The sequence below is a fragment of the Panthera leo genome, chromosome D4 (assembly GCF_018350215.1).
Source record: "Panthera leo isolate Ple1 chromosome D4, P.leo_Ple1_pat1.1, whole genome shotgun sequence".
NCBI lineage: Eukaryota > Metazoa > Chordata > Mammalia > Carnivora > Felidae > Panthera > Panthera leo.
In genome coordinates, this window is record NC_056691.1 from 38,406,228 (window position 1) to 38,432,782 (window position 26,555).

Genomic DNA, 26,555 nt, shown 5'->3' on the forward strand with positions numbered 1-26,555 from the left:
CTCCCTTAAATTTAACAAAGTTAAAAAAGAAGTGATTCATGACATTAAAGCAAACAGAATGTGGCAGCTTTTATGGAAGTCTGTCATTTATTAACAATTTCTTTTGGTTATCACTAGAGAAAGAAACAAATTATCCAGAAGGCTGAAAGTGCAAACAACCTTATACAGTTAATTAAGGGGAGACTATGAATCTAGGAAAATGTGTTCAGTGATAGACCCTTTCAGAGCATACTCTCCTATCAGCACAAAGCCAGCCTCTATTCAGGTTTTCTAGAACATAAACACACTTTTTTGTTAATTTACATTGTAAAGGCAACACTTTTTAAAAGCTTAAATGAATGATTTATTTTAGTGTTTTACACAGATTTTAAATAGTCCCTTTTTTGTGATCCCTTTGCATTTCTTTACTATAAATGCTATAAAAATCTGAACGTCCAACATCTGTCAAATGAGGTAATGGATAAATGTTCTTTCTTTGGCATACTGAAGTTGAACCCCAAAACGCTAGAGGAACCTCAATGGGTTCCAGGAAGTGTAACATCCAGGAACAAAGCCCTGAAAACATTTTGCATACATAAATCATATAAATAAAACTACAAGTTACTTATACTTTTATATTACAAATTAGTTGGCAAACTAATGGTGCTATAATTTCCCACTTACAAGTAAGTGGTTTAGTCTCACAAAGCAAATGAAATGGCTCCCTTATGCTTTCATTTAACCTTATTTTCTTTTACTTTAAGAAAAAGCCCCAAATCAATGCAGCTTTTATTGCCTCTTTAAAATATCACAAGGAAGGCTGGAAAATCAGAGAAATCATGTGGCATCTTGCTGTTTCTGTAGCTGAACGACTTAGATCTTATTCATCAGCGTGCTGGACTGTTCCTTTTTCAGAAACATAGATGCCATCCCAAAATTTTCCAATACCCTTGTTTTTAGCTGTTGCGGCTTGCTGAGTCAAAGCAGCTGAGTTTGATACAAATTCAACATCATTTCCTTCAAGAATTAACTCATCTTTCTGGGTTTGAGATACTGAACAAGCAACACCCGGCCTCGCCCAACCCTGTGGATGTATTTTTCACCCAAGAAATTTCAGATTTCAACAGGAGAAGGCTTCTCCTGAATAACAACACTGAAGGGGAAATGAGCATACACAGACCTCATCTTAGAACAGAAGCCCAGCGTAACGCCCTTGACCACGTTCTGCACGTGACTACAGATAGTACAAATGGTAGCCAGTTCATTTGTATTTCCCCACCATTTGTCAACTCAGAGCCTCTTCTTTTTCCTTCCAAGAGACTGAGTTCCATATTGATGTGACTGAAGTCCTTCCGCACAGTTCCTCCGGGGACCTTCACTGTACCGGTGCATCTCTTCAGAATGATGTCAACATTCTCTGCTCTGTCGACGGTCTAATTACTGACAATGGTCTTCGTTCTCACAGTAGATGCAGCAAAGAGCTCTTACGATTTAATTTTAAAGTCAAACTGAGGTTTAATGGGATTTCCTGGGACGCCCGGGTGGCTCAGTCGGTGAAGCGTCCGACTTCGGCTCAGGTCATGCATGATCCTGTGGTCCATGAGTTCGAGCCCCGCATGGGGCTCTGTGCTGACAGCTCAGAGTCTGGAGCCTGCTTTGCATTCTGTGTCCCTGCCTCTCTCTGCCTATCCCCCACTCCTGTTCTGTCTAGCTCCCTCAAAAATAAATAAGTGTGAAAAAAAATGTTTTTAAAGGGATTTCCCGATATGGTAGAACGCAAGGATAGTTCCCCTTTCACTGCTTTTTTTCCCCAAGAGCTTCATCATCTTAGTGTATTTCTTACATCTAAACTTAAAAGTCAAAGTGTCCAACAATAAATGAAGGTGGTGCTTATATATAAAATGGCATTATTACTTAGTCTTAAGAAGGAAGGAAATCCTAAAAAACCTAATAAAGGAAATTCTGACATGGGATTTGAATGAATGAGTCTTGAAGACATTATGCTAAGAGAAGTAAGCCAGTCACAAAGGGACAAATACTGTATGATTCCATCTACAGGAGGTTCTTAGGGACAGTCAATATATATATATATATATAGACACACACAGCGGAATGGGTGCCAGGGGACAGGGAGAATGGGTATTTATTATTTAATGAGTACACAGTTTCAATTTGAGAAGATGAAAAACTACTGGAGATGGCTGGTAGTGACAAGCTGTGCAACTATGTGAATGGACTTATTGTTACAGAAATACGCACTTAAAAATATTTAAAACGGTCAATTCTGTATATCCTGTATGACGCTAAAAAATGATATAGCCTGACATACTAAAATAGAGCAAGCAAAAAATCCACATGATTGTCTCAACAGATGAAGAAAAATATTTGACAAAAGTCAACATCCTCTCAGCAAACTAAAAACAGGCAAGCAATCCAAGGGGTCAGTTTGTAAAATCAGGTATACTCACACCATGGTTCTTACAAGAGTCTCCCAACTGCTTCCAATATAATCTACCAGCCTGTGCCAGAATGATCTTGAAACACAATCAGATCATGTCCCTCTTCTGCCCTTAGCAACCACCTCCGGTAGGAACCTAAAGCAGGAGGGTGTTAGGACAGACGTCCTGTGTCCTGCACAGGAACCCCTCCAGCAACTGTATCCCACCTATCATTTCTTCAGCTTCAATTCTCACTCTGCCCACTGTCACACCCCACCTCATCCACGCCACAGAAACCAGTCATGTTTCACATCACTCTGCCTCAGCACTAGCAGCTTCCGATTTTTCCCCATCCCTCAGTTATGTGATAAAAATCTCCCCTTTGAAATCTTTCTTTGCATTCTGTGTCCCTGCCTCTCTCTGCCTATCCCCCACTCGTGTTCTGTCTAGCTCCCTCAAAAATAAATAAGTGTGAAAAAAAATGTTTTTAAAGGGATTTCCCGATATGGTAGAACGGAAGGATAGTTCACCTTTCACTGCTTTTTTTCCCCAAGAGCTTCATCATCTTAGTGTATTTCTTACATCTAAACTTAAAAGTTAAGGTTACTCGACACTCAGAGTAGGCATCAGTTACTCCTGTTAAGCTTTCAAATGTTCTTTATATGAGTGTCTATCATAGCGTGTATTTTAATGCATTTAGGATTCTATATGTTGATTTTCTTACTCTCTAAAACTCATGTTCCTTGAAGAAAGTGATTAAATCGTGCTATCTATGCATGGTGGTGAGAATACAGAAGACAATAAGTGTTTGATAGTTGAATAAATAAATACATTAGAATAGGGGTTTTCACATGGGCTTTGCAAAACCTCTGCCTTACAAGCTAGTCAAAAAAATGGGTTCCGTGGCCAATGAAATGTGAGAAATGCTGCATTCTATAACCTCTTCTTAGAGATCCACAGTGCACATCTGAGTGCCGAAGATTCCAAGAAGTATTTTTTGCAAACAAAAATCTGTCTCCTTACGTGTATCACATTCCAGACCTCTAAACTTGTAGCCCATTTACACTCCTATGAACATCCCACAGAACTAGTATTCAAAGTAACATGCTTTCCTTCCAGGGGTGTCTGGGCGGCTCACTCATTTAAGCATTGTACTTCGGCTCAGGTCATGATTCCAGGGTTCATGAGTTTGAGCCCCGCATTGTGGGCTCTCTGCTGTCCGTGTGGAGCCTGCTTCAGATCCTCTGTCTCCCTCTCTCTGTGCTCCTCCCTGCTAGCTCTCTCTCTCTCTCTCAAAAAAAAAATAAAAAAATTAATGGGGGGGCCGTGCACCTGGGTGGCTCAGTCAGTTACGTGTCCAACCCTTGATTTCAGCTCAGGTCATGATTTCACAGTTTGTTAATCTGAGCCCCGTGTGGGGCTCCATGCTGATAGTTCGGAGCCTGCTTGGGATTCTCTCTCTCTGCCTCTCTCTCTCAACTCAAAATAAATAAGTAATAAAAAATAAAATAAAATAAAATAAAATAAAAATAAAAAAACCCAAAGTAACATGCTTTCAGAAACCCTGTATTACCAGATGAAATATTTCTGACACGTTTAGATACCCGTAATATCTGTCTCATAATTAACACATTAATAGGAAGCTCTGTAGCTTAAGTTCTATGTTACTCTACCAAATACAATATATAAGAAATATTATAACTACGGAGAAATTCTCTGCTATAACTCTCCATTTAGCTGCTGTTAGCAGTACCTGGCTGCCACCGAATGGAACAACATCCTGGAGACAGAGATTGGCATCCCGCTCAGCAAGTAAGCACTGCTTGGCTTCTCCACCAAGTCTCAGATTTAACAAGGAAACAATACTCTTCCGTAAGATACCGATGCAGAGGAAACTGCCTGGTCCCATGACAGAAGAACATCACCTCTGATGTGGAGCTAAACAGAGTGTCTCGGGCCACGACTGGGCATCCAGAGCAACTAATTTATGATCCTATTTATCAGCACCAAGCGCTAGGGACAGAGCTGAGTCATCAACTCAAAAGCCTGTGCTCTGCCCGCATACGGTTTTAGCTACTGTAATTGGGACCGCATGTCTACAGGAAATCTTCTTTGTCCGATTCAGAAAGTTTTGTGACTGCTCACCAAACGCAACCCTTTATGGGGTTGCGAAAACCCTGCCACCTGGGAAGAAATACTGAATAACTTGCATTTATAGTTTGGTGCTGGCACACCTGGCTGTCTTTTTAGTCTTTATTTCAGTGAATGAGAGAAATTAAACACAAACTGACTTATGCATAACTGGTAACATTCAAAGAAACTAATAATTTACTTTTTCAAAGAATTTGAAATTCCAAATTGCTGACTTTTCATTTTCTAAGAATTCCTTTTCTGATTTGCTGTTTCATACACAAACAGTTCGTATATCTGTTCTTGAAAGTAAATGATGCTCGTGAATACTCTTAAATAATTAAGAGAGTGAAGGATTTACGCTAGTCTGAAGTAAACAAACCTATTAACCATTTCAGGAAAAAGAGTACATAAAAAGAGAAACCATAAAAACTATAGGAAGATTTGTAACACCTTTTTTATCACCTACAGCCAACAATGCTGAAACCATGTTTGATATTTCATCTTTGGCAAGAGGGTTGAAGAGGCAAGATATATGTGGAAAGGAAGGGACTTACCTAGGCTAGAATTGCCTTTTGCTATAGTAATAGTCCTCTCAAAAGATTCGTTGGTTATATTTTGGAGCATGACGCACTCAGCAGGTGAAGTCAGGGAGTTCTGCTGAATTAAGAACTCGGAGCCCTGACAGGAAAAAAAAAAAATAAATAAATAAATAAATAAGTCACATGGAAAGGAAAACAAGACTTTGGAGTATGATTTCAACATCACCCATATTCTCTAACTGGTTGCGCTTTCTTCAGCACGAAGCTACAACCAAAACAAGTTCATAGGTTGGATTCTGAAAATCTCAGCATCAAGAGAGCACTTGCTCCAAATGCAGAGACCAGCCCGAATCCTCGACCACGTCACTGCTTCCAACCTCATCATAATATACGATACATATCTTTACAACGTTACCTTTCCAGCTGAATCAGGAAGCACAGAAGTAAGCTCTGCACTCGATGTAATTTCAGTTGGCAGGTGAGATTCAGTCCATGCTCTCGAGTTCTCACATTCGTATTGCTGTTCAATAGCATTTGCAGGTGTATAATCATTTACGGTAAAGCCAGAGGCAGGTCCCATGGTCAAGTCCACTGAAGGTGGACTCTCGTCCTGTCTTTGCAGGAGATTCTGGGTGTACAGTTCCTCCAAGGACATGTGCAGATCAAGCACTGGATCTGAAGAATTTTCAGTAACATCCTGATGATGAAAGAACAAAAGGTAAGAAATCATGGCCAGAGACATCAGTGTATTTTTTGTAAGACCATTTCTTAATGAATAACTATCTGGTAGAAAACAAAACACAACACAATTATTCATTACCCAAAAAGTATTAGCAAACATACAAATTCTTCATTTAGCTAACATTCTGTAGATGTTTATTTTTATAATGCTTTTGAATACATTTCCTACAAATCATAGATGTTATGTTCAACTGAGTTATTCTTGTATACTGTACACGAGATCGCTGAAATACAATATTCTATTCTATTCACAAATAAAATTATTTTTAGTTCAATCCACACAGGAAGGCAAGTAACTTGTATTTTCAAATCCTATTTAAACAAGCAGTTCATTTTCAATCAGTACGAAGTTCCTATTTAATATCAAGAGAATATTGATTCTGATTTACAAGAATCTCCATGAAAAAATTATTTTGATAGTCACTTGTAAGTATTTATGGAGAACAGAAAGCTATGTTATTCAAATTATTATAGGGAAAAGTCTCATAAATATTGTGCAAGATATACACAGGAAATATTAAGAAGGTATATAATAAGGTATAGGTTCTAAAGTAGGCTCTCTTACTAACAATCTATATACATCACCGCAGAACCTCTCTTGGCTTTATACTTTACTTAATTTCTAAAATTCCCTGAAACTTTAAAATTCGGTCCTTCGACAAAAATGCAGGCATGTACTTACAACAGACATACTGTATCACTTGTGTGCTTTGGGCAAGCCGTTGCTACACGAACTGCTAGTGAACAAACACCAATTTTCCCTACAATCCTCATAATTAATATGTTTAAAGTATAAGAGTAGCATATGAATACATTATCATCAGCAAAGATTCAAGCCGTGCAGATATATACGTGTGTGCTTACAGAGTACAATCTGAAAGCTTTTCCTTATGGCTCCTACTCCCATTATTTTCCCTGGTAGAAATGGCTGGAGTCAGTTGGATGTCTGTCAGAAGTTTGTATTTATTTGCATAATAAATAGATATACATACACGTGCATACTCACGCATACTACATGCACTTGTACATTTTTAAAACCTCACTGAAACCATTAGTTAAATAGAATGTTTTCACTTTCTTTATTGAAGTATCTAATATCTGGGCAGGAGAGATATCCATGTCCGTAAATAAAAATCAACTTCGATCTTGTGACCACAAAACTATACCTAAGTATGAAAGGCACTGGAGCACAGACTCTGGAGCACAGGCTCAGATGCTCACTGCATCACTAGTTATACTCTGTGTCGTGGTCTCCTCATCTATTAATTGGGAAAATAAAAGGACATATTTCAGGACTGTTGGGAGGACAGAGAGAGTTAATACCACAAAGTACTGGGACACCTGGGTGGCTCAGTTGGTTGGGTTAAGCATCTGTCTCCCAGTCAGGTCACGATCTCGCGGTTTGTGAGTTCAAGCCCTGCGTTGGCTCTGTGCTGACAGGTCGGAGCCTGGAGTCTGCTTCAGATTGTGTGTCTCCCTCTCGCTCTCTGCCCCTCCCCCACTTGTGCTCGCTCTCTCTTACTCTCTCTCTCTCTCTCTCTCAAAAATAAACATTAAAAAAATTTAAAATAATACTATAAAGTACTAATAAGATATCTGACTTAAGAGAAAATGCCCAATAATTATTAACCATTGCTGTTATCTTTATTACACATCTTTGTGCATATGAGAAAATTTATTTAGTATAAACTAGAATTATGGGCCGAATAATATGCACACTTAGATGCTGGCATATATTGCCAAAGAGTCTTCCAATTTTTGCTCACAAAAATATGGGAATACCTTTTAACTGACCTTGCCAACCCTAAATTAGTTTGCTAATTTGAGCTGAAAGAAACATATTCTAAATAAATATAAAATTTAGAGTTTACTATGCATGTCCCTGACAATTAGTGAGAACGTGACAATTGTATATCTCCTGTCAATACTTCCTTCATATATTTAATCCAACTTTTCATAAGTTTCATCAGGGTTTCCACTTGTTCCTGTCATTGATACACTGTATATGAAAAGTCTGTGATATATACCACAAATATTTCTGAGTCTTTACTTATCTTCTCAGCCTGTACATGTTATATTATATAGGTATACATGCAGAAATTAAATTCTTTATGTAATCAAGAATTCTTTATGGAAAGAAATTCTTGATGCAATCAAAGTGTCAAATTATTTTTGTGCTTCTAGGTTTCGTAAGTTGCTTAATAAATCCTTCCACACAAAGTAAATGAAATGCTTTCTAGTATTTTTCTTATTTATAAATGCTTTCTTTTCAGATTCAGTTTTAATCCTTCTAGAATTGATTTCAGGGTGTGGCAAGAGATATGAGTCCCTTTCTGTTTTTCATAAAAGGGTAATCAATTTTTCCAATACAGTCCATTACATTCCTCTTCTTCAGTGTAAGTTATCATCTCTCTGGAATTATCAAATATTCTTGGTACAAAGAACTGAGGCAAGTGGGAGCATCACACAAGCAAGTAACACCTTTAGACTCTTTGGGAACAATGACAGGAAACCATCATCCTCCACACAGTTGGGAGTCTAACCAATAACCTGCTGGCCCACTCACCCAACTTTGGTGATTTTGTTCTAATGAAAAACAACAATGCACTTACTACAGAATTAGCTTCTGTATTACTATATTAATTATAATATTTAGCAGTAAATCATTTTCCTCAGGCCTCAAATAAAGGTTACAATTAAAAACCACTTTTCATCACAAAAAGAGGTCAAGCCACCCTTGTTAGCTGGGGTTTACTATAAATCGTGTAACAGAAATTTCCATGCATTATTCATAAAGGAGTTAACACAGACACACAGAAAAGAAAGAGCTAATCAACACAGCAGACAACATACGCCTACTTCAGAAACGTTTCTGGTTGCTGAACAACCAACTGAGTTTTATTTTTAAAAGTCTTATGGATCTAAAAGAAAAGCAGCTCTTCCCCTGTAAGATGTTCAAAAATAATTCTATAATTTCCCAGTGCAACTTGGTAGCTAAACCGAAGTCTTGCAAAAAATCCACATTAATATGTGCCTCTACTTGATACGGCCTTGTTCTCAGGGAAACAAAATGACAGGTTAAATAAAAATGTCAAGGACACTTGTAAACCGCCGTTTAAAGGTGATGAATAAGTGAGGGTAATACCTGGGCACATTATTTACTCAGATGATTTATTTATATAGACTAAGTAAATACTGAAACATTTACTGGACACAACCTAATATTCTCAATGAGCACTCTACCACAAAAGCCTTTTCATAGTCTTTTCACGTGGGAAAAGCTGCCCCAACTTACCATCATTCTCCCACCCTTTCTGAGATAAGGTATAGTGCTTCCTTTATTGTTCGTACACTGACCCGACTAAGCAAAAGAAGCGACTGGTTTTATACCTTGAGAGCCTGTCGGTTTGTCACTAAGACTTCCACAATCACTCTCAGCATTCTGACTGGAGTGCTTTAATTAGTTTTTCATACTAACCCCTGCTCCAAAGAAAGAAACAAACATTTTAAACATGGGTGTGAAGGCAGCAACATTTAATACTACAGAATGACTCTAAATGGAGATCTATAGGAATAGGTAGATTTTTATTTTTTGTTAATTGTTTTTTTTTTTTTTTTTGAGAGAGAGAGAGAGCACAAGCAGGGAAGAGGGGCAAAGGGACACACGCAGAGAGAGAAAGAGAGACAGAGAGAGAAAGAGAAAGAGAGAAACAGACAGGAGAGAGAGAGAGAGAGAGAGAGAGAGAGAGAGAGAGAGAAGCCCAAGCAGGCTCCACACTCAGCACGGAGCCCAACACGGGCTTGATCTCGGGACCTACTGTGGGATCGTGATCTGAGCCAAAATCAAGAGACGCTCAACTGACTGAGCCACCCAGCTGCCTCAGATTTTACTTTATTTTTTTTTTTAAATCATGGAATCCATTAGCTGTGTTTTATGTGCATGGTGCAAGAAGGGGCTTCTCTCTGGACAAACACCGAGTTTCCCTTGCACTAGAATCAACAGCATTTCCTAGTGGGACCAATATGAAGAATGAAGGGCATGAACAAAACTGGTAATCATTTCATCCCTGGGGTGAGAGCCAGTGTGGATGTAAAACAAAGGGCGGGGCATGGGAATGTGGATAAGGAATAGAAAGGAAGACTCCTTTCCATATAAGTATTCTATAAGTATATGTAAGTATGTATGTATTCTTTATAAGTATTCGATCTTTATTGGGTGTATTTAAAAATCCAAAACAGGAAAAAATAAATGAAAGCATCCTCTTCCCAAAACCATGTTGAGCTTTTAAACAAAAGTCTACAAGCACTTCAGTTTGTAAAACAATTATTTCTGCATTTTGTTATGCCTGTGAAGGTGACAAGGAAAAGGGGATAAAAAGAAAAAAAAATTCAAACCTATAACAATGAGAAAATCCACTGGGTTCTGGCCATTCAAATTCACATTTCAATGACCTTCCTCTGTTAGTCCAGATGCCATAGAAGTAGCTGGACGGTATTTTTCAGATTCCTGAGTAATGGTTATTTTCCTTGAACTGTTACATGATAATCAAATTAAGCAAACACCACTCCTTAAAAAATAAAAATCAGAATGGGCTCCCAGATGGGAGAATTTGGGGCAAAGGAGCTCCAAGGTGTGCCTCCAGGCCTTGGTATCCAAGCTGCTGGCCAGGCCCACACTCTGCTTGTAGGAGTCAGGCCTTCCTCTAAGAGGACTCCCCGCTCTGGATGATTAGTTCTTACAGCTTCTGGTAGTATACATGACCACGGTCAAAGACTTCTCTCTCATCAAGGTAAGAGAAAAGGTGAAACTATTTGTGCATTTCCAACCACCAAGATTATTACATAGCTAACAAAGTAAAGTCAAAACTGTGAGCAATCACTGAGATCCTCACACTATTTTATACTTCTTTCAAATCAGTATGGAGGCTTTGCTGTCTTAAATATCACATACTGTATGATTTTATCTTATCAATTAAAGGATTCCAAAGTGAACTTGCTTTTAAGAAAAATGGCCAGTTCTAAATTCCATGTCAAATTGCCATGCTGCCTTTTTTTTTTTTTAACGTTTATTTATTTTTGAGACAGAGAGAGACAGAGCATGAACGGGGGAGGGTCAGAGAGAGAGGGGGAGACACAGAATCTGAAACAGGCCCCAGGCTCTGAGCTGTCAGCACAGAGCCCGACGTGGGGCTCGAATTCACAAACCGCAAGATCATGACCTGAGCCGAAGTTGGATGCTTAACCGACTGAGCCACCCAGGCGCCCCAACCATGCTGTCTTTTTAAAATAAATTTAGTGCAAAGAAACAGGAAGATGGATGCATCATCTGGTTTTTTATTTATGTACAATTTTCTAGTAAATACCTTGGTACTATGAAGATGCCATAAAACAAAAACAAAAATAAAAAACAATGCTGCAGTGATTTACCACGATGCAGAAACAGTCCTACTTGCTAAGAAAAACTGAAAGCACACAGGAGTTTCTCAATGTGTTTTAAAACACCCTCATTAATGTCTTCTTTGTTGTTTTGTAGTTTAAATATTTCAGTTGATAGGCCAGCTTGCCAAAATTTGCTTCAACAAAAGAGTAAACTGCTTAGGGAGAAAAAAAAAAAAAAGGAGGCAAATAGACTTCAGTAAGCCAATATGGTGTGCTGCATACAGCCAGCATTTGCCCTGTAAAATATATGCTTCTCAGTATGCAGATTGTGTAATCCCTTTAAGTAACAATTACTAAGTTAAACAATGCAATCTGTCCCGCTGGCAAGAAGAAGTGTGCTATGCTGTGGATTAGGAGGGTCCATTAGGAGATGAACTCAGCTTCCAGCCCTGAGGCCAGTAAAGACTGAACACGTTCCAGACGGGACGTGGTCACACAGACCGTCTCAGGTGTGGTGAGAGAGGAGCAGCTGCTCCATTCAAGATTATACCTTGCAAACCAATTCAAGGAGATTTCCCAGCATCATTTGCAAGGGTAACAGGTGCACCTTGAACGTGAAAGAAAATGCTTTGAAAATGTTCTGGCCAAAAAATTACTTGTTAATCAGGAAGGGAGGAAAAGTGTGCTAGACTCGCGGAAATTCTGCTCTCCATCTTGTTCAAAAATACAGATCTCCTTCCCACTGAATTTATGTGGAAAACAGATGTTTCCTGTATTTAAGTAAGTTATTGTCCAGTCTTTTTATCTTCGTTTTTAATGTTTATTTATGGTACATTTCCAACATAGAAGAATAAAGAAAATATATCCATATATGAACTCTTGGCCCGGATTTAACCGATGTTAACATTTTGCCATATTTTCTTCAATCTCTCTTTCCTCTTAAAAGGATATAATTCATTACAGATACAGCTGAATTCCTACGCTTCCTTCTTTCTCAAAGAATAAATTGTTTCCTGAAGTTAAAAAATGTCATTTCCCACACACACTCACACACAATCCTCATAAAATACATTGTATTGTTTTGTCTATCAGTTTCTAGAAAATATTTTTAAAAACTCAACGAATCAAGAGAAAGATAGGCAACACAATATAAAAATTGTCAAAAGATATTAAGAGGCCATGGGTAGAAGTGAAAACCAAATGGCCAATATATGAAATGGTGTTCAACCCCACTAGAAATCAGAACTCCAAATCCAAATAGTAAGATACCATTTCACATCCAGAAGATTGGACAGGTTTTAAAATATTACTTATTAAAGCTTATAAAGTACCTCACCAAGAAAATGAATGGAGTTGGGGCACTCGTGCCAATACTCTATTTCTAAAATATACTTGGCACAGATATGTCAAATAATAACTAAATTCTTCATCCAGTGACGTTTAAACATACTTTGCCATTCACTGTGATTTCTACATAAAGTATTTTTGGCATCATTTTACATAAAAACATATAACAGCATTAAATTTAACTTGCTGGTAAATATTAATGCAAGAAACATTCACCATCCAACTCTGCATGAAAATCAATTTTAAAACCATTAAGAAAATAAAGTTATACTGGTGATTTTTCTAAAGTAGACACAGCTAAAAACACAATTTGAGAAATAACATTGACTTCTTTCTTTCTAACATGCAAATCCTAATCAAGGCTTTGAATCCTTGGGTCTATCATTCTGTAAAACCGAACAATTTAGGTAGTACTTAGTAGTCTAGTAAAAGATGCTCAATCAGCACTACCTGAATGAAACTGTGCTTTAGTCTGAATGAATCCATGACTGGAGAAACACAGTGCCTCTAACATGCTACTCCCACAATTCCCCATAAACACTGACCTCTGGAAAATTACACGGAAGGCTCTCCCATAAATAAAATGACAATCCCTTTGTACCTTGGGAGGAGAAGATGGAAGGGAGGGACCATAGTTCAGGCCATCGCTACAAGCACTGCCATGAAGAGATAAAATAGAGGCTTGAGTGGAGTAGATACTGTCATTATCAGGAGAGTACTGAGACTCAAATGTAGACTCATCTGCTAAGTCAGCCTCATTTGTGTCCACCTAGGAACAAAAATGATAGTATCGGTTGGAAATTCTGTTCTGTTACATATACGACAAGTCTCTACCTGAGACTAAAAAGCATCCCGGCATTCATTCTATCTCCTACATGACCCCTTCACACTCTACAACACATCAGAGACCGACTAACGCAAGAGAATAAGGACAAATCAGGGCTGGCATCAGTTATTTATTCCAATAATAAAAGGGCAAAGGTAACAATTAACAAATGGCCGGGATCAATTCTAAGTTTAAAAACTTCCATAAATTAAGGAAAATATTTACTTTTTCCAGTCACACTATTTTAAAAAATACCTGCCCGACTCCTAGAACTGTCTAATAAAATGAATGAGGTCAACACCTTCCCTATTCAACTAACATAAACTCAACAAGTTTATTAGATTTTATTAAATTTATTAAAGTTTATTAAATTTTATTTATGTAAGTTGAATTAAATTTCAGCAAGGCATCCAGGCAAATATCTATTTAGAAAACTCACTAAAACAATATATTTTAAGTTATTTTCAACTAGATTTTAAAACCATTCAAATTGCAAACTCAGAACCTGATGGTGATCATCAGAAACCAGAAAGAGTATCTGTGGTTTCATGCTGAAATTATACTAACAAACAAGGGGCCTGATTATGGCTGTGGGGAAGCTATAAAGTTATAAACTCCTATTGTTGGAAAACTCATAGAAAGTAGAGAATTTGACTGTATATTAACTCCTGTTACTATTGGGGCACCTGGGTGGCTCAGTTATTTAAGCATCCGACTCTTGAATTTTGGGTCAGGTCATGATTTCAGGGTTCGTGGCACTGAGCCCCACATCAGACTCTGTGCTGACAGTGCAGAGCCTGCTTGGGATTCTCTCTCTCTCTCTCTCTCTCTCTCTCTCTCTTTCTCTGTACCTTCCTTGCTTGTGCTCTTTCTCAAAATAAACTTAAAAAACAAAACAAAACAAAAAACCCCAACTCCTATTACTATCTTCTGTAGCAGAACGAAGTGAAGCAATCAACTCATGATGAGTCTGAAGCTCCATTTACAATTCACTTACAGTTACACCTTAGAATACATAGAACTAACATAAATACTACCCTTCTCCAATATTACCAGTATTTTCTGTCTTGATGGCAAAATCCCTGGTGTTCTACTTCTTTGTGATTTCAACTTACATGTATTTTGCCAAGAGAAGAATTAATAACATTATACCAGGTCACATTCTTACAAAAACATGGTAAGAACACAGATAGGCCATTTCCAAGTGACCCTCTTTCTAATAATACATTTTAAATATATGTTCAAAATTCATTAGCTAACTGCTTTGTTGAGTTTTACTCTTCACAAATACACATTATAGAACAATCTAGATAATAAATAACACTGCTATCTAGATAGATGGTATTAACTAAGCTTTGTGCAATGGATTATTAATATTGTAATATGATACTGTTGCATTTAATATACTCCAAAACTTTCCAAAAGGCAATTTTAGGAGCTGGTTAATATAAAAATATTAACAAGGAGAAGTGTCTCCCCAGAATTAGAATTATCAAAATCAAATAATTCATACTTTGTTTTAAAGCAAGATATGCACAATTGGTTATAAGTACATAATGGAGAATGTCATGGGTTTTAAACCTCACTCTAGTCTGATGCCCTGAAACAAGAATTTAAAAAGTTGGGCATATTCCTTTGTAGTCACCCAGGGCAATGTCTGCCCAAAAGAAAAGTTAGGTCAGGAACCTGGCTTTAATAGAAGTAATGCAATAGGATGTACAATCTGTTATATTTATGTTGTATAAATGCCACATGTTTATTTATATCTAGTATTTACCTTTATATTTTAATTATTGCTATAGTATTGTCTCCTCTACCAGACTGTAAAGTTCTTAGGAGCAAGATTCATGTGTTTATTCGTCAAAGTGACCTCCAGTGGTCCACAAATACATTTATTCCAACAAATAATTTTTACATAGATCAAGTAAAAATAAAATTTTAATTAAAAATTTTCTAGCAAATCAGTGATGTTTACATTCTGTAATTTGAGAAAACGTGGATTTTGACTATTTTGGAAACTTTTGTGTTCTTAATAACTGCATCAATTGATATATTTTCACATTATTTAAATATCAAGTGGAAAAAATACACTTGTTAACCTTGTTAACAGGTAGCCAAAACACCTGATTAATGACTGAATACTAAAGACAGTTACATAAATGCCTAGAAATGGCCCAAGTATGAAATTAAAACAATCAGATGTTTCAACAACTTTTGGTATGACGTGAAGATTAATTCTACCAGTTGTCAGAATGCATTGCCAACTGAATTTCCTCCCCAAATCCAACAAATAGCTTTCACACATGATTTCTGAACTATGAGAACCACTGCAGTTGAAATTAAAATGTTTACTTTTCCAAAACATAATGAATAATGAGTAGAGTAAGATTTTAGGATATTTTGAAAGGCAAAATATAAGACTCATAAGATTTCTGAAAGAAAGCTTGATAAGTTGTGGCCACTAACCAGAGCCAAGTCAGCCCTGAAGAGGGCTTTGTCAGCCAGCCCTTCCTCCTTGCAAGAGTGTGGCGAGTAGAGAAAGGAATCTTCCTTAGCAGAAACATAACCTTCTTCTGGTGAAAGCTGCAGGGAGAATGAGGCTCAGTGTTTGAGGATGAGGATAAGAGAGAACAGCAAGGAGGAAAGAAGGAAAGCAGGGGAGGGGGATAGGAGAAGAACAGTCAGAAGAGAAGAGGAAAAAAAATGGGAAAGTTTTCAAATGATAAATATTCATATTTAATGTTTTGATTTGTTAAATACAACAAGGATATTTCTTCTAATACCAACACATCAACTGTTAAGTGAGAATCCCTTCTAACGTTTTCATTCTTCTTATAAAAGATCATCCAAATCAATAATTTTTTATATTAATCTTCTGGCCATTTTTATCTGCCAAATATTCTGGCTACACAATGACTTCTTAATATAAAAATAAGTAAGGCACTTTTTAGGTGTTAAGATATAAAGCAAGCTGCATGAAAAAAAAAGAACATTAAAAAGAAGGATCAACTTGTAGTTGTCATCCTTTACTAGAACATGATGATAAAGCATGTGATTTACTTGACAAGGAATGTGAGTGAACTCTACAGTGAAGCCTCTCAATTGAGCATGGTTTAAAAAAACACACAAAAATTCTCTCTGTAGACAATCTGCTTATATTATAGACCCAATATAAGGATATTGTAACTGATCACACTGACAGAAAACCTAACATTTTTATTTCAATCTCAAATAAAATAGGCTAAAATCTTCAGATTGCCTTGCCCACATCACCCTGTATTAATAACATATGCAGAACTTGCCTCCTTTTCTCTGTTTTCATAAATATATTTTCATAGACTACCAAAGTTCACTTTGTAATACAAAGTGAGGCATGAAAAATTTAATTAACATTGCAAATACATTAATAAAGCTTACTATTTGAACAAATGCTTTCATAAAGTCAGCAAATTGTTATCTGATGTTTAGGCAAATACACCTCTGTGTTTGTATTTTAAGAAAGGTGTATTTGCCCTTTCACTTAAAATAGATTTATACACAGAAAAAGCCCTCCAAATATCGAGAACGTCTCTAATATTTATTTGCAATTCAGTGATAAGTGCTATGTTGTAATCATTATACCTAATAAACATACTGACGTTATGTAGCATGAACTGATTAGTTGTTTTTAATACTGTACTAATTAATAACAGGAGGGCTATTCCCTCCCAGGAGGAGAGCCAGAAGCTGATGAACCTACTGTGAAAAGTTCAATTTCTTGCTCTGCAGTAATTAGACAAGAAATGTGTTGAAATCAACAGAATGCAGGACCTTAAACCACACTGACAGAGATCCTACTTTATTCCACTATAATTAAAGATTCCACTGTCAGTTGTTAATGCTATTAATTTCTCTAATACCCCACTACATTGGTATAGATGTTTTAAGGCATATTTCTTTGAAAATACTCATTTGATACTCATCGTGACCTTATTACCCAATAAAAAAAAAGATCAAAAGTGAACTACAAAACTATAATTTTAAAGTTACAAATTTATTTCTGAATTGTCAGTTTTCTTTACTTTTTAAAAAAATATTACTCAAAATTAAATCTTTATACTCATCGAGCCAATAACCATCGTGGTCAAAATTACCACATGTCATGATTCATTCACGAGAACACCTTCTGAAGCTAACAGTAAGCCTGAAAGCCATTTTGTTTACAAATTTTAAAAAAGCAGTAAAACATGAATTCTTACAGGTAAAGGCTTGGCTACTCCAATTCTCACAGTTCCTGACGGCGCACCCTTCAGCGCCTGCACTGCTTCCTCAAGACTGCTGTTTTCCAAGTTAACATCATTGACAAACATGAGTCTATCTCCAGGAAGAAGTCGACCATCCTTTTCGGCAATGCCCCCAGGCACCAAAGAACGAATTACAATCACAGTGCTCGCTGGATCAATGGGATCCTGACAAAATGAGGGGGGAAAAAAAATAAGGTAGCTCCTTTTTACACGGGGGGGGGGGTGGTGTGGGAGTTTTTATAGATTGGTCACTCTGAATTGTAATGGACGGGTACTCATTTCAAATGTCTCAAAAAAGAATTTCACGCACCACTTCTGAGGAATGAGTGGGGTAAAGGCTGTCTCCGTTTTGCAGAGTGCAGAAGGAGTTCCCCCTGAAGGACGGCATCCTCAAGTACCAAGCTGTTCCTGAGGAGACCTCATCACTGTACAGATCCCTTTAAACTTGTAATTTGAATTTTCGATAAGCTGCCCAATTTTATAACAGGCTTTTGAGGCCAGACATCAGATACAGGATTATTAACAGCGTTTGTTAAGTAGGATGCTACTGCTGTGGAGTGTACTGAATGATGGTCAGGCCTGCCTTCTTGAAATGAAGACATCTAGAAAGAGTCCGTACAGTAGTATGTGACGATGCAGCGTTCAGATACACAGCAACAAGGCTCTGCAATCAAGCCCCATGAAGGAACACAACTCCCATGAGTCCTCAGAGGTGGATCTCCGGTTCAGTATTAATTAATGAGAAGCAACAGCTGTGCTCTCGCACCCGGCATAAGCATTTCCTCAGTTACTCAGCACAGAACACAATGCAGGGTAAGGGTGGAGGCCACACTTGACCAATGTAAGCTTATTCATAAATTTAGTCATTTAGTCAAATGACAGGAATCCATATCCAGTTAGAACTCAGTCATTCACTACAGACAAAAGAAATAAGTATTTAACACTTTCAGTCTTACCACTAAAATATGAACTATCAATTATGAGCACGGGGATAAGAATAATTTAGACATACTCCCCAAATAACAAAAAAAAAAAAAACAAAAAAAACTCTATTTCTAGGATAGTCCTAAAATGTATTTTGTAAGCTCTTCAAATTCTCAAGGCTGAAATCTAGAAGAGCTCAATGAATTCAATGTTAAAAGAACCCTTCATGATAAATGAATCCTATATATCATCATTTGGAAAGATTTGCTAGAAACAAGGAAATGTCTTTGAAAACTAAAATATTAACTGATTTTTCTATTATCCACAATATACCTTTAGTATTGTATCATTTTACAAAAATTGTTAAAAACAGGATATATTTACCTGATAATCTAAGATGCTAAACCCAAGTCCTTTGTTTCCTTTCTCCAGCTCGATATGCTGAACATCAGCCTCCCACATGGCCAAAGGTCCTTGAACCTCCTCCGCATTCTGACCCACGTCGGTCATCACCAGCGCAGGATCCTCTGTCTCCGAGGACCCGGTGAACTCGCCCAGATCTATATGCGGCTGCGTAACAGACCGGGCAGCTCTTATTTCAGAGGCACTAGTTTTAGCAGACACATAACCAACACTACAAGGGAAAGGGAGAGGCCCCGCATCTGCCCAGAATAAAACACCCACAAATAAGGGTAGCAACAGCTTACCATGGAACCTTTGCAAATTAAGGCAGTCATTACTGAAAGTTGTTACAGAGGAAGAAATACCTAACTTGGAACAGGCATTAAAAATGTATGGTTCAAAGATCACCTATAAAAATACACAATGGTTACATCTCAGCAGCAGGACTGTGGGCGGTTTTCACTTTTTTTCATCAAGTGTCTGAATCACCTCTACAGTCAGAAACAAAATGTAGATCTATTTTGATATTAAAGAAAAGGAATTCTTATGATAAATAACAACAATTGGAGAGGAAACGGCTATACGTAAAAGTTTTGTACTCTCGGCAAACAAAGGTTCTAAAATGTTGTGACTTGTGCATGTGATTATTTCATTAATAAATTAGCACGCACAATAAGACAAGATGTGAAGTCAGACTGGCCTGGCTTAAAGATGGGGTCTATGATTTCTTACTGTGTTGCCTTGAGCAATATTCTTAAGCTGGACTTCAGAGTTACCCATTTGATAAAAGTTTTGAGGATTAGAGGAGGTAACAATTATAAAGCATTTGGCACAGAAATAGGAATACAGAATGTTAGCTTCTTTCAGTAAAAATATATTAAAGTGAACCTAAATTAATTCAATTTTGTTTATCTGTATGAACATAACAAATTCAGGAAAGGCATATTTTTGATGATGAAATTCTAGTTGATATAATACCTTTGCTGTTAATTACTGCACATGCTAGGACCATGGATGCAAATCTGCCTACCTGCTTTATTGTAATAATCCCCTTTATACCACATTAAAATGTATACGGATATGCACGGTGCCAGACTGGTGTCTCTACAATCTAGAATTACGTTCCTTATTTACCCTGTTCTACTCATATGAATATTACATTCTTCAAAGTTTTCAGAATTACTCCACTGTACCGATTCCTGCAGTCTGATGTAAATCAAATCCTAACATCATGTCTCATTATACCTTAAATGAGATTTGACTAGACTGCAGATTATGCAAAATTCAAATTCAAATACCAAATGAAAGAAGAAAGGCTTAAAAAAATTTTAGACGCCATTTAGGCTTCCCATTATTGATTCCGAGTAGTCTCGGATCTAATACCTTTTCTGCCAGTTCAATATCACATAAGTCCAGGCTATCCAATTCTGACTGGGGGGTGGGCGGTACAGTCCGTCGACAGCACACCATTGTCACTTCTATGGGCAATTCTTTCAAAATATTCACCACATCTTGGTGATTCTCCCCAAGCAAAGTTATGCCATTCACCTGTGCAAAAAGAGAAGTTGCTCAAGAGGGAACATTTCATAACATGAATACTCCTTTGAAATCAATCTTTTATTAAGTAAATAGGGATTTTACTCCAGTGATTACTATTGTTCTGCTGTGCTCGGAACTACAGTCACCTACATAGTTGACTTAAAACAACTCACATGCAATTTACAGTTGTGTCGGAAGATAATCACTATCTTCCACCCACATTTCATGTGCCAGTGTAGTAGCTGGGAAAGGGAGAAGTAATGAAAAAAATACCCAGGGATGAAGGGATAAGGAGGAGATTATTTTACAAAGTGACATTTCATATCATTAAGCGATAAATTACAAGGGAAAACAGTACATACAGCGTGCCAGTATGCTTTTCAAAGCCGGGGGAAAGAATATATTCAAATTTTCTTAGTTATTCCTTAAATATATCTGGAAGACGGCACAGTACCAGATATAACAGTAGTTACTTAATAAAGGGTAATGAGAACTGGCTGGATTGTTCACTGCCCATCTTTACGTTTTTTGCGACTCTGAAACATGTACATGTATTATCTAGTCTAAAAAATGAAAAGATGTTTAACATTTTTAAAAAAGAAAGTGTTTATGGTTCTCTGGACTAAAACAAACCAAAAAATACCCAGCATGGAATTATGTGTGAAGATCAATGTACGTACAGATTTGAAATTTCTACTTTTGGTGGGTTTTTACTCGCATTATTTTTCTCAAGTACCCTTTGGAGGGGAAATTTAAAATAAGAACTTACTTATTATGCATACTATTATTACACATTAAGCCCCCCGGCAGCCTTTTCAGAAGTTTACTTAAGGGGATAAAGGAATGGAATAGCTCTTTACTTCCAATAGCTCATCTCCACTGAAAAGCTTCCCACTGTGTCCAACAGGACCTTCTGGTAGAACAGATCGGATAAAGTGATGTCCCACTGTTGCTTCCAGACTTATCCCCAACCCACTGCTCTCACTGAACTTGATCACGTGGGCCACCTGAAAGGAGAAAATCATCATGAATCTAGCACTTTTTTCATTTTTTTTTTCCCTCATGTATATATTTTATGTTTACCCCAAAACAGTCAACTTTCTCACAAAAGCTTCAAAAATCTTATTGTAGAGCTGCAAAGCTTTGGAGCTTTGACAGATTATTGATTATCTGTCAGCTCTAGGAACTAACACAAACCCCAAAGGAGGAGCCAGGTGCAAGCACCCAAGATACTCTGCAGTGCCTAGAGATGCTGGTAACAGATGGAGGGTCGTCTAAACTACCACAGATAAAATCAAATGCCTGAGCTCCAACAATAGTATAGAAAAGACACATACCTAGCATTTAAACTATGTCCGAGGGACCGGGTTGACCCATTGCACAGATTATCTCATAGGCCTCTCATAAAGAATGCCAATGTCTATCCTTGTTTCCCAAATTAGGAAAATGAGGTTCAGAGACAGTCCCTTTCCCAGAGTCACACAGACAGCTCTAAAAGAATTTTGAACCTGAAGCAGTCTGAACCTGGAGCCCAAACTCCTGACCTTATGCTGTGTCGACAACTGACAACAATGGTCTTTAAAAGTGAATCAAAGCTTGGGGCGCCTGAGTGGCTCAGTTAGTTAAGCATCCGACTCCTGATTTCAGCTCAGGTCATGATCTCACAGTTCACGAGTTCGAGCCCCACGTGTGGCTCTGCACTGACAGCGCAGAACCTGCTTGGGATTCTCTCTCTCCCTTTCTCTCTGCTCCTCCCCCACTCTCTCTCTCCCTCAAAATAAATAAATAAACTTAAAAAAAAAGTGAACCAAAGCTTAAAATAGGAGAATGAACTTCCTATTTCCCACTATTACACTAAATAATGAAGAATGTTGGGAAATCACCCACTTTCACAAAGAATCCAATCATTATAATATTAAAATCAGAAGGTATACCAATGATTATCTACTTCGGTCCCTTTATTGTACAGTTCAAGAATCTAAGGGATAGAGGGGCTGAGATTAATTTTTTTTTTTAATTAAAGAGATTTTTTTTTAATTAAAAAAAGATCTCTTTCAAATCTTGCTAATGTGTGCAGGGCTATTATCAGAAACTGCATCATCCAATTTTGAAATCTGCTGGATGAAATCCTTCTAACTCCTTAAAACCCAATTTAAATGTCACTTCCTCTGAGCAGCTCTCCAGGTCCCTCTCGGCTAATGTCCATCAATCCTTCTTTCTACTATACCACTCCTCTTATAACTACATTTATTCTGTATAATCACGTAGCAAACAACTTAAAGTCAGATCTATGTCTTTGTTCAATGAAGGCCAATAAATAGCTTAGCTCTTGCTTACAGCATGCTTTGCCCTTGACACATAACTGGGAGTGCTACCAGATTACTGGACAATGTGCATGAAAGGCAGCCAAAAGTTCAAGGTCCTGGGTCTTCCCTCTGTGAGCAAGTGGTTCCTTAAAAGGTTCCCTTCACTATTCAATTACCCACGAAGAAGTGCAGTCTGGTTATTTGTCCCAGCCATGTTAATCCCAGCCCAAAGAAGGAATCTCCCAACTTTCTTTTCATGCCAAATTAACCACAGTTAAGCTGGACCTTATTGTATTCTTCCCTGACTTGATTAGAATAGTAACAACAGCTGGACTTATTTGTTAACCATCTTGAGTTTTAAAAAAAAAAATTGTCATTGTCATGAAGATTCAATGAAACACTAAGAACACCGCTTAGCACAAAGTGCTCAATAAATGCTAGTTACTATTATATGACATCTGTTCTTTGATCTCTTCTAATCTAGAGTTGTTTGAATATTATAAGCAATAAGAAAAATTCTACTTAACCTAGTATTTTATTTTTCCTTTTGAAAACCGTGAAATTTGCTGGTGTACATCTCAAGACTGATAATTTGGGTCACAATTGTTAAGTCTCTTTTCAGGACAGCAAATCATGATTGCTGTATGAGATATGCAAACTGCTAATAAACATAAAACATTCACTGTGGCATAAGTGGTATGAAAAGAGAATGCAGAATTAAGCCTCTTAAGGAAAATATATATGGAAAGGAAGAGTGGGAAAAATCCTCTTACAATATTATATATGGATCATGATGATTTTTTTTTTACCTTTAAGTAAATTCTGTCATTCTATTCTGATCCTTTCTCTAAATCCCAGACTTAAGAATAAAAACAAAAAAACAAAAAAACAAAAAACAAAAAAAAACATTCCTTTTGTCGAAATATTGGTGAATTACAAGTCCTAAATTTTTCAACCTATTTATCTCAGTTCCTTTGTTGCTATCCAACTTTCTCCTACCTAAATTTTTTAATACAGGAATCAATGCATTTAGGTCTTCAAAAAAAGTCCTGGGCATTTGCTACTTCTCTCGGTCTCTTTATGAAGATCATCTTTATTTTTGTCATGAACTTCCTGCTCAAATACAAGTTAGGAAGTTAGGGAGGCTAAGCTAACCTACCACTATTTCATAATTAATTCCCATAATCCTTTGCCACTTCGTCAGCAGGGCAGCTTCCTGTTGTTGTGGGTCTTCTGTTTCTTCCATCTCTGCTGCCAATAATGGATACCCTGAAATAGTCAACACGATGACGTTAGTGACAAACTACAAAAATCTCCATATTTTAACATTCTATAAAAGAGACACTGTGATCAGAACCTGTCTGTTGTAGCAAGTCTGACTCTTCACCCAGTATATGTTACCCTTATTTTTTATTAAAAGATAACTGACAAACAATATCCTATTAGTTTCAGGTGTGTATCATAGTGATTCAATATTTTCATACATTATAAAATGACCCCCACAGTAAGCCTAGTTATCATCTGTCACCATATAAAGCTATTACAATATTACAGACTGTATTCCCTATGCTGTACAATGCATCCCCATGACTTATTAATTTTATAACCAAAGTGTGTACCTTTTAATCCCTGTCTCCTATTTCGTTTGCTCCTGAACCCCTCCTCACTCTTGTATCAAACAGTTGTTTCCTGTATCTATGGGTCTATTTAATTTCTTTTGTTTGTTTGTTGTCTAAGGATAAGCACTAGGGTAGATGCATTCGAATCATTTAGAAGCTTTTCCCTAGTTTGTGTAAAAAAGAATTTGGGACTTCTAATTCTAAGTCTAGAGCCTCTCCCACCCATCCTCCCACACACATATGCACATTCACAAGCAAAGACGTGGTCTGGGCCTTCGAGATGATCCCCCACACCCATCCCTATGTACTGTCTCAAGTTTCATGCTCTAAAAGCTTTTTATTCTTTCCTGCTACTCTTGATACTCACTTTAGCCTAAATAATTTCTTCACCTACTTGTATAAAAATGGCAGAGTGCAATTAACACATATGAATCCTACACATCACACTCTCAGGATATTACTGCAAACACAAATATTCTTTTAAAATAATAAAAGTAAAGCAAAATTTTCAGCAGAAAATAAAACCTGTTAATAATGGAGTAGATACTTTAAAGAACCACAAAGCTCCAAAGGAACTATTAACAGGAAGACCACTCTTGGACTCTGTTCAGTAGATATAAGTTACCAAAGCGCCTAAAGCAATCTGACAGCTAAGGAAAGCACATAGCTCCCAGACTAAAAAGATGGCAATAATATTCTGGCATAATTATATATTAAAACAATGCTGCTCTAAAAAATGTTTAAATGGCTCGATGAAGTCTACGTTTATACTGAAAGAAATCTCAGAAAGTTTTAATAATTTCTCCATACAATTCCTTTCCAAACCAATTCCCCAATATTAAGATTTAGAATTTATGAAAAATTGACAAGGAAAAGCCTCCCAAAATAGAACGGTTTCATTCCTAAGAGCTTACGCTTTAAAAGAAGATTTTCACGTTTCTTTTAAAAATACTTCATAATTTTATTATTCCTTGCTCAATAAGATATGAACATGTCGGCTATACTGAAGTAAGGGGACTGATACAAAACCTTGTACATAACTGATTCCTAAAGCCCTCTGATTTCAAAAATATGTAAGACAGACTGGGGTGCCTGGGTGGCTCAGTCAGTCAGGCATCTGACTTCAGCTCAGGTCATGATCTCACAGTTCATGGGTTCAAGCCCCGTGTCGGGCTCTGTGCTGACAGCTCAGAGTCTGGAGCCTGCTTCGGTTCTGTGTCTCCCTCTCTCTCTGCCCCTTCCCCGGCTCATGCTATCTTTGTCTCTCTCTCTCTCTCTCTCAAAAATGAAAAAACATTAAACATTTTTTTAATTAAAAAAATATGTAAGAAAGAACATATGACCATAAAATATGCCAGCTATAAATGAACTATTTTAATCTGTTAGAGAAATTAATCCTATCTACAAATAAAGACTTAAAAACATCTCTTTTTCTTTCATGATAGATTTTTTTAGTAATTTACAATATATCCATAAAGACTCAATCACATTTGCAAAAATCATTTCTCTAAAAAACAAACAAACAATAAAGAACGTAATAACCTGGCTCCAGGTGTTTACCTTCTTCTTCAATTGGTAATATGCTGGTGTTTCTACTCAAAGATGAAGAATCTTCATCTTTTTCATAATTTTCTTAAAGATAAGAATATTTTAGTAGTTATATCTATGATATAATCAAGCACATGACGTTTTTCAAATCCCACTCTATTTATCTGAACCCCTCAATGAGTGTTTTTTTGTAAGTACACCTTTCAAAACAACCACCTGTACTTAAAGGGAAGTTCTCCTGTGACCTCCCAATTTCCTAGTACTGCAATGAACAGTATATGGCATAAATACCAGAATGGTCAACAGTTTGAGAAATGAAACAGCATTTTCAAACCAAAAGCCTGGCTTCTACCAACAAACTCTAACACCAGTCAGCTACCTGGGGATTTCATAATTTTCAGAGATATTCATGGACTAACAGCTTATAAAAGACATTTCTAAATGTGTTATTAAAGTAGATTCCTTCAGGGGAAGGCTGGATGTTTAGAAACATGAGGCTTGCATACATACACTGCCCAGGCCGAAAAGGTTCCCCCTAAAGGGAAAGAAAAC

At 37.1% G+C, this 26,555-nt stretch overlaps 1 protein-coding gene across 9 annotated transcripts in view; it reads right to left on the reverse strand.

The window, feature by feature from the left end:
- The window catches only part of MPDZ (multiple PDZ domain crumbs cell polarity complex component), a 162,106-nt gene that overhangs the window by 64,827 nt on the left and 70,724 nt on the right, over positions 1 to 26,555 (reverse strand). For 4 of the 9 annotated variants that reach the window (XM_042912490.1, XM_042912487.1, XM_042912485.1 and 1 more), the window contains exons 12-21: positions 25,998 to 26,087; positions 23,996 to 24,105; positions 21,391 to 21,537; positions 20,375 to 20,539; positions 18,974 to 19,159; positions 17,621 to 17,830; positions 15,849 to 15,965; positions 13,158 to 13,325; positions 5,505 to 5,786; positions 5,105 to 5,228 (exon numbers count right to left, since the gene is read on the reverse strand). In XM_042912490.1, coding sequence (XP_042768424.1) covers positions 5,105 to 5,228; positions 5,505 to 5,786; positions 13,158 to 13,325; positions 15,849 to 15,965; positions 17,621 to 17,830; positions 18,974 to 19,159; positions 20,375 to 20,539; positions 21,391 to 21,537; positions 23,996 to 24,105; positions 25,998 to 26,087 — 1,599 coding nt within the window. The remainder of the gene's footprint in view (positions 1 to 5,104; positions 5,229 to 5,504; positions 5,787 to 13,157; positions 13,326 to 15,848; positions 15,966 to 17,620; positions 17,831 to 18,973; positions 19,160 to 20,374; positions 20,540 to 21,390; positions 21,538 to 23,995; positions 24,106 to 25,997; positions 26,088 to 26,555) is intronic. The other 5 variants (XM_042912491.1, XM_042912488.1, XM_042912483.1 and 2 more) reach the window with 3 other exon arrangements.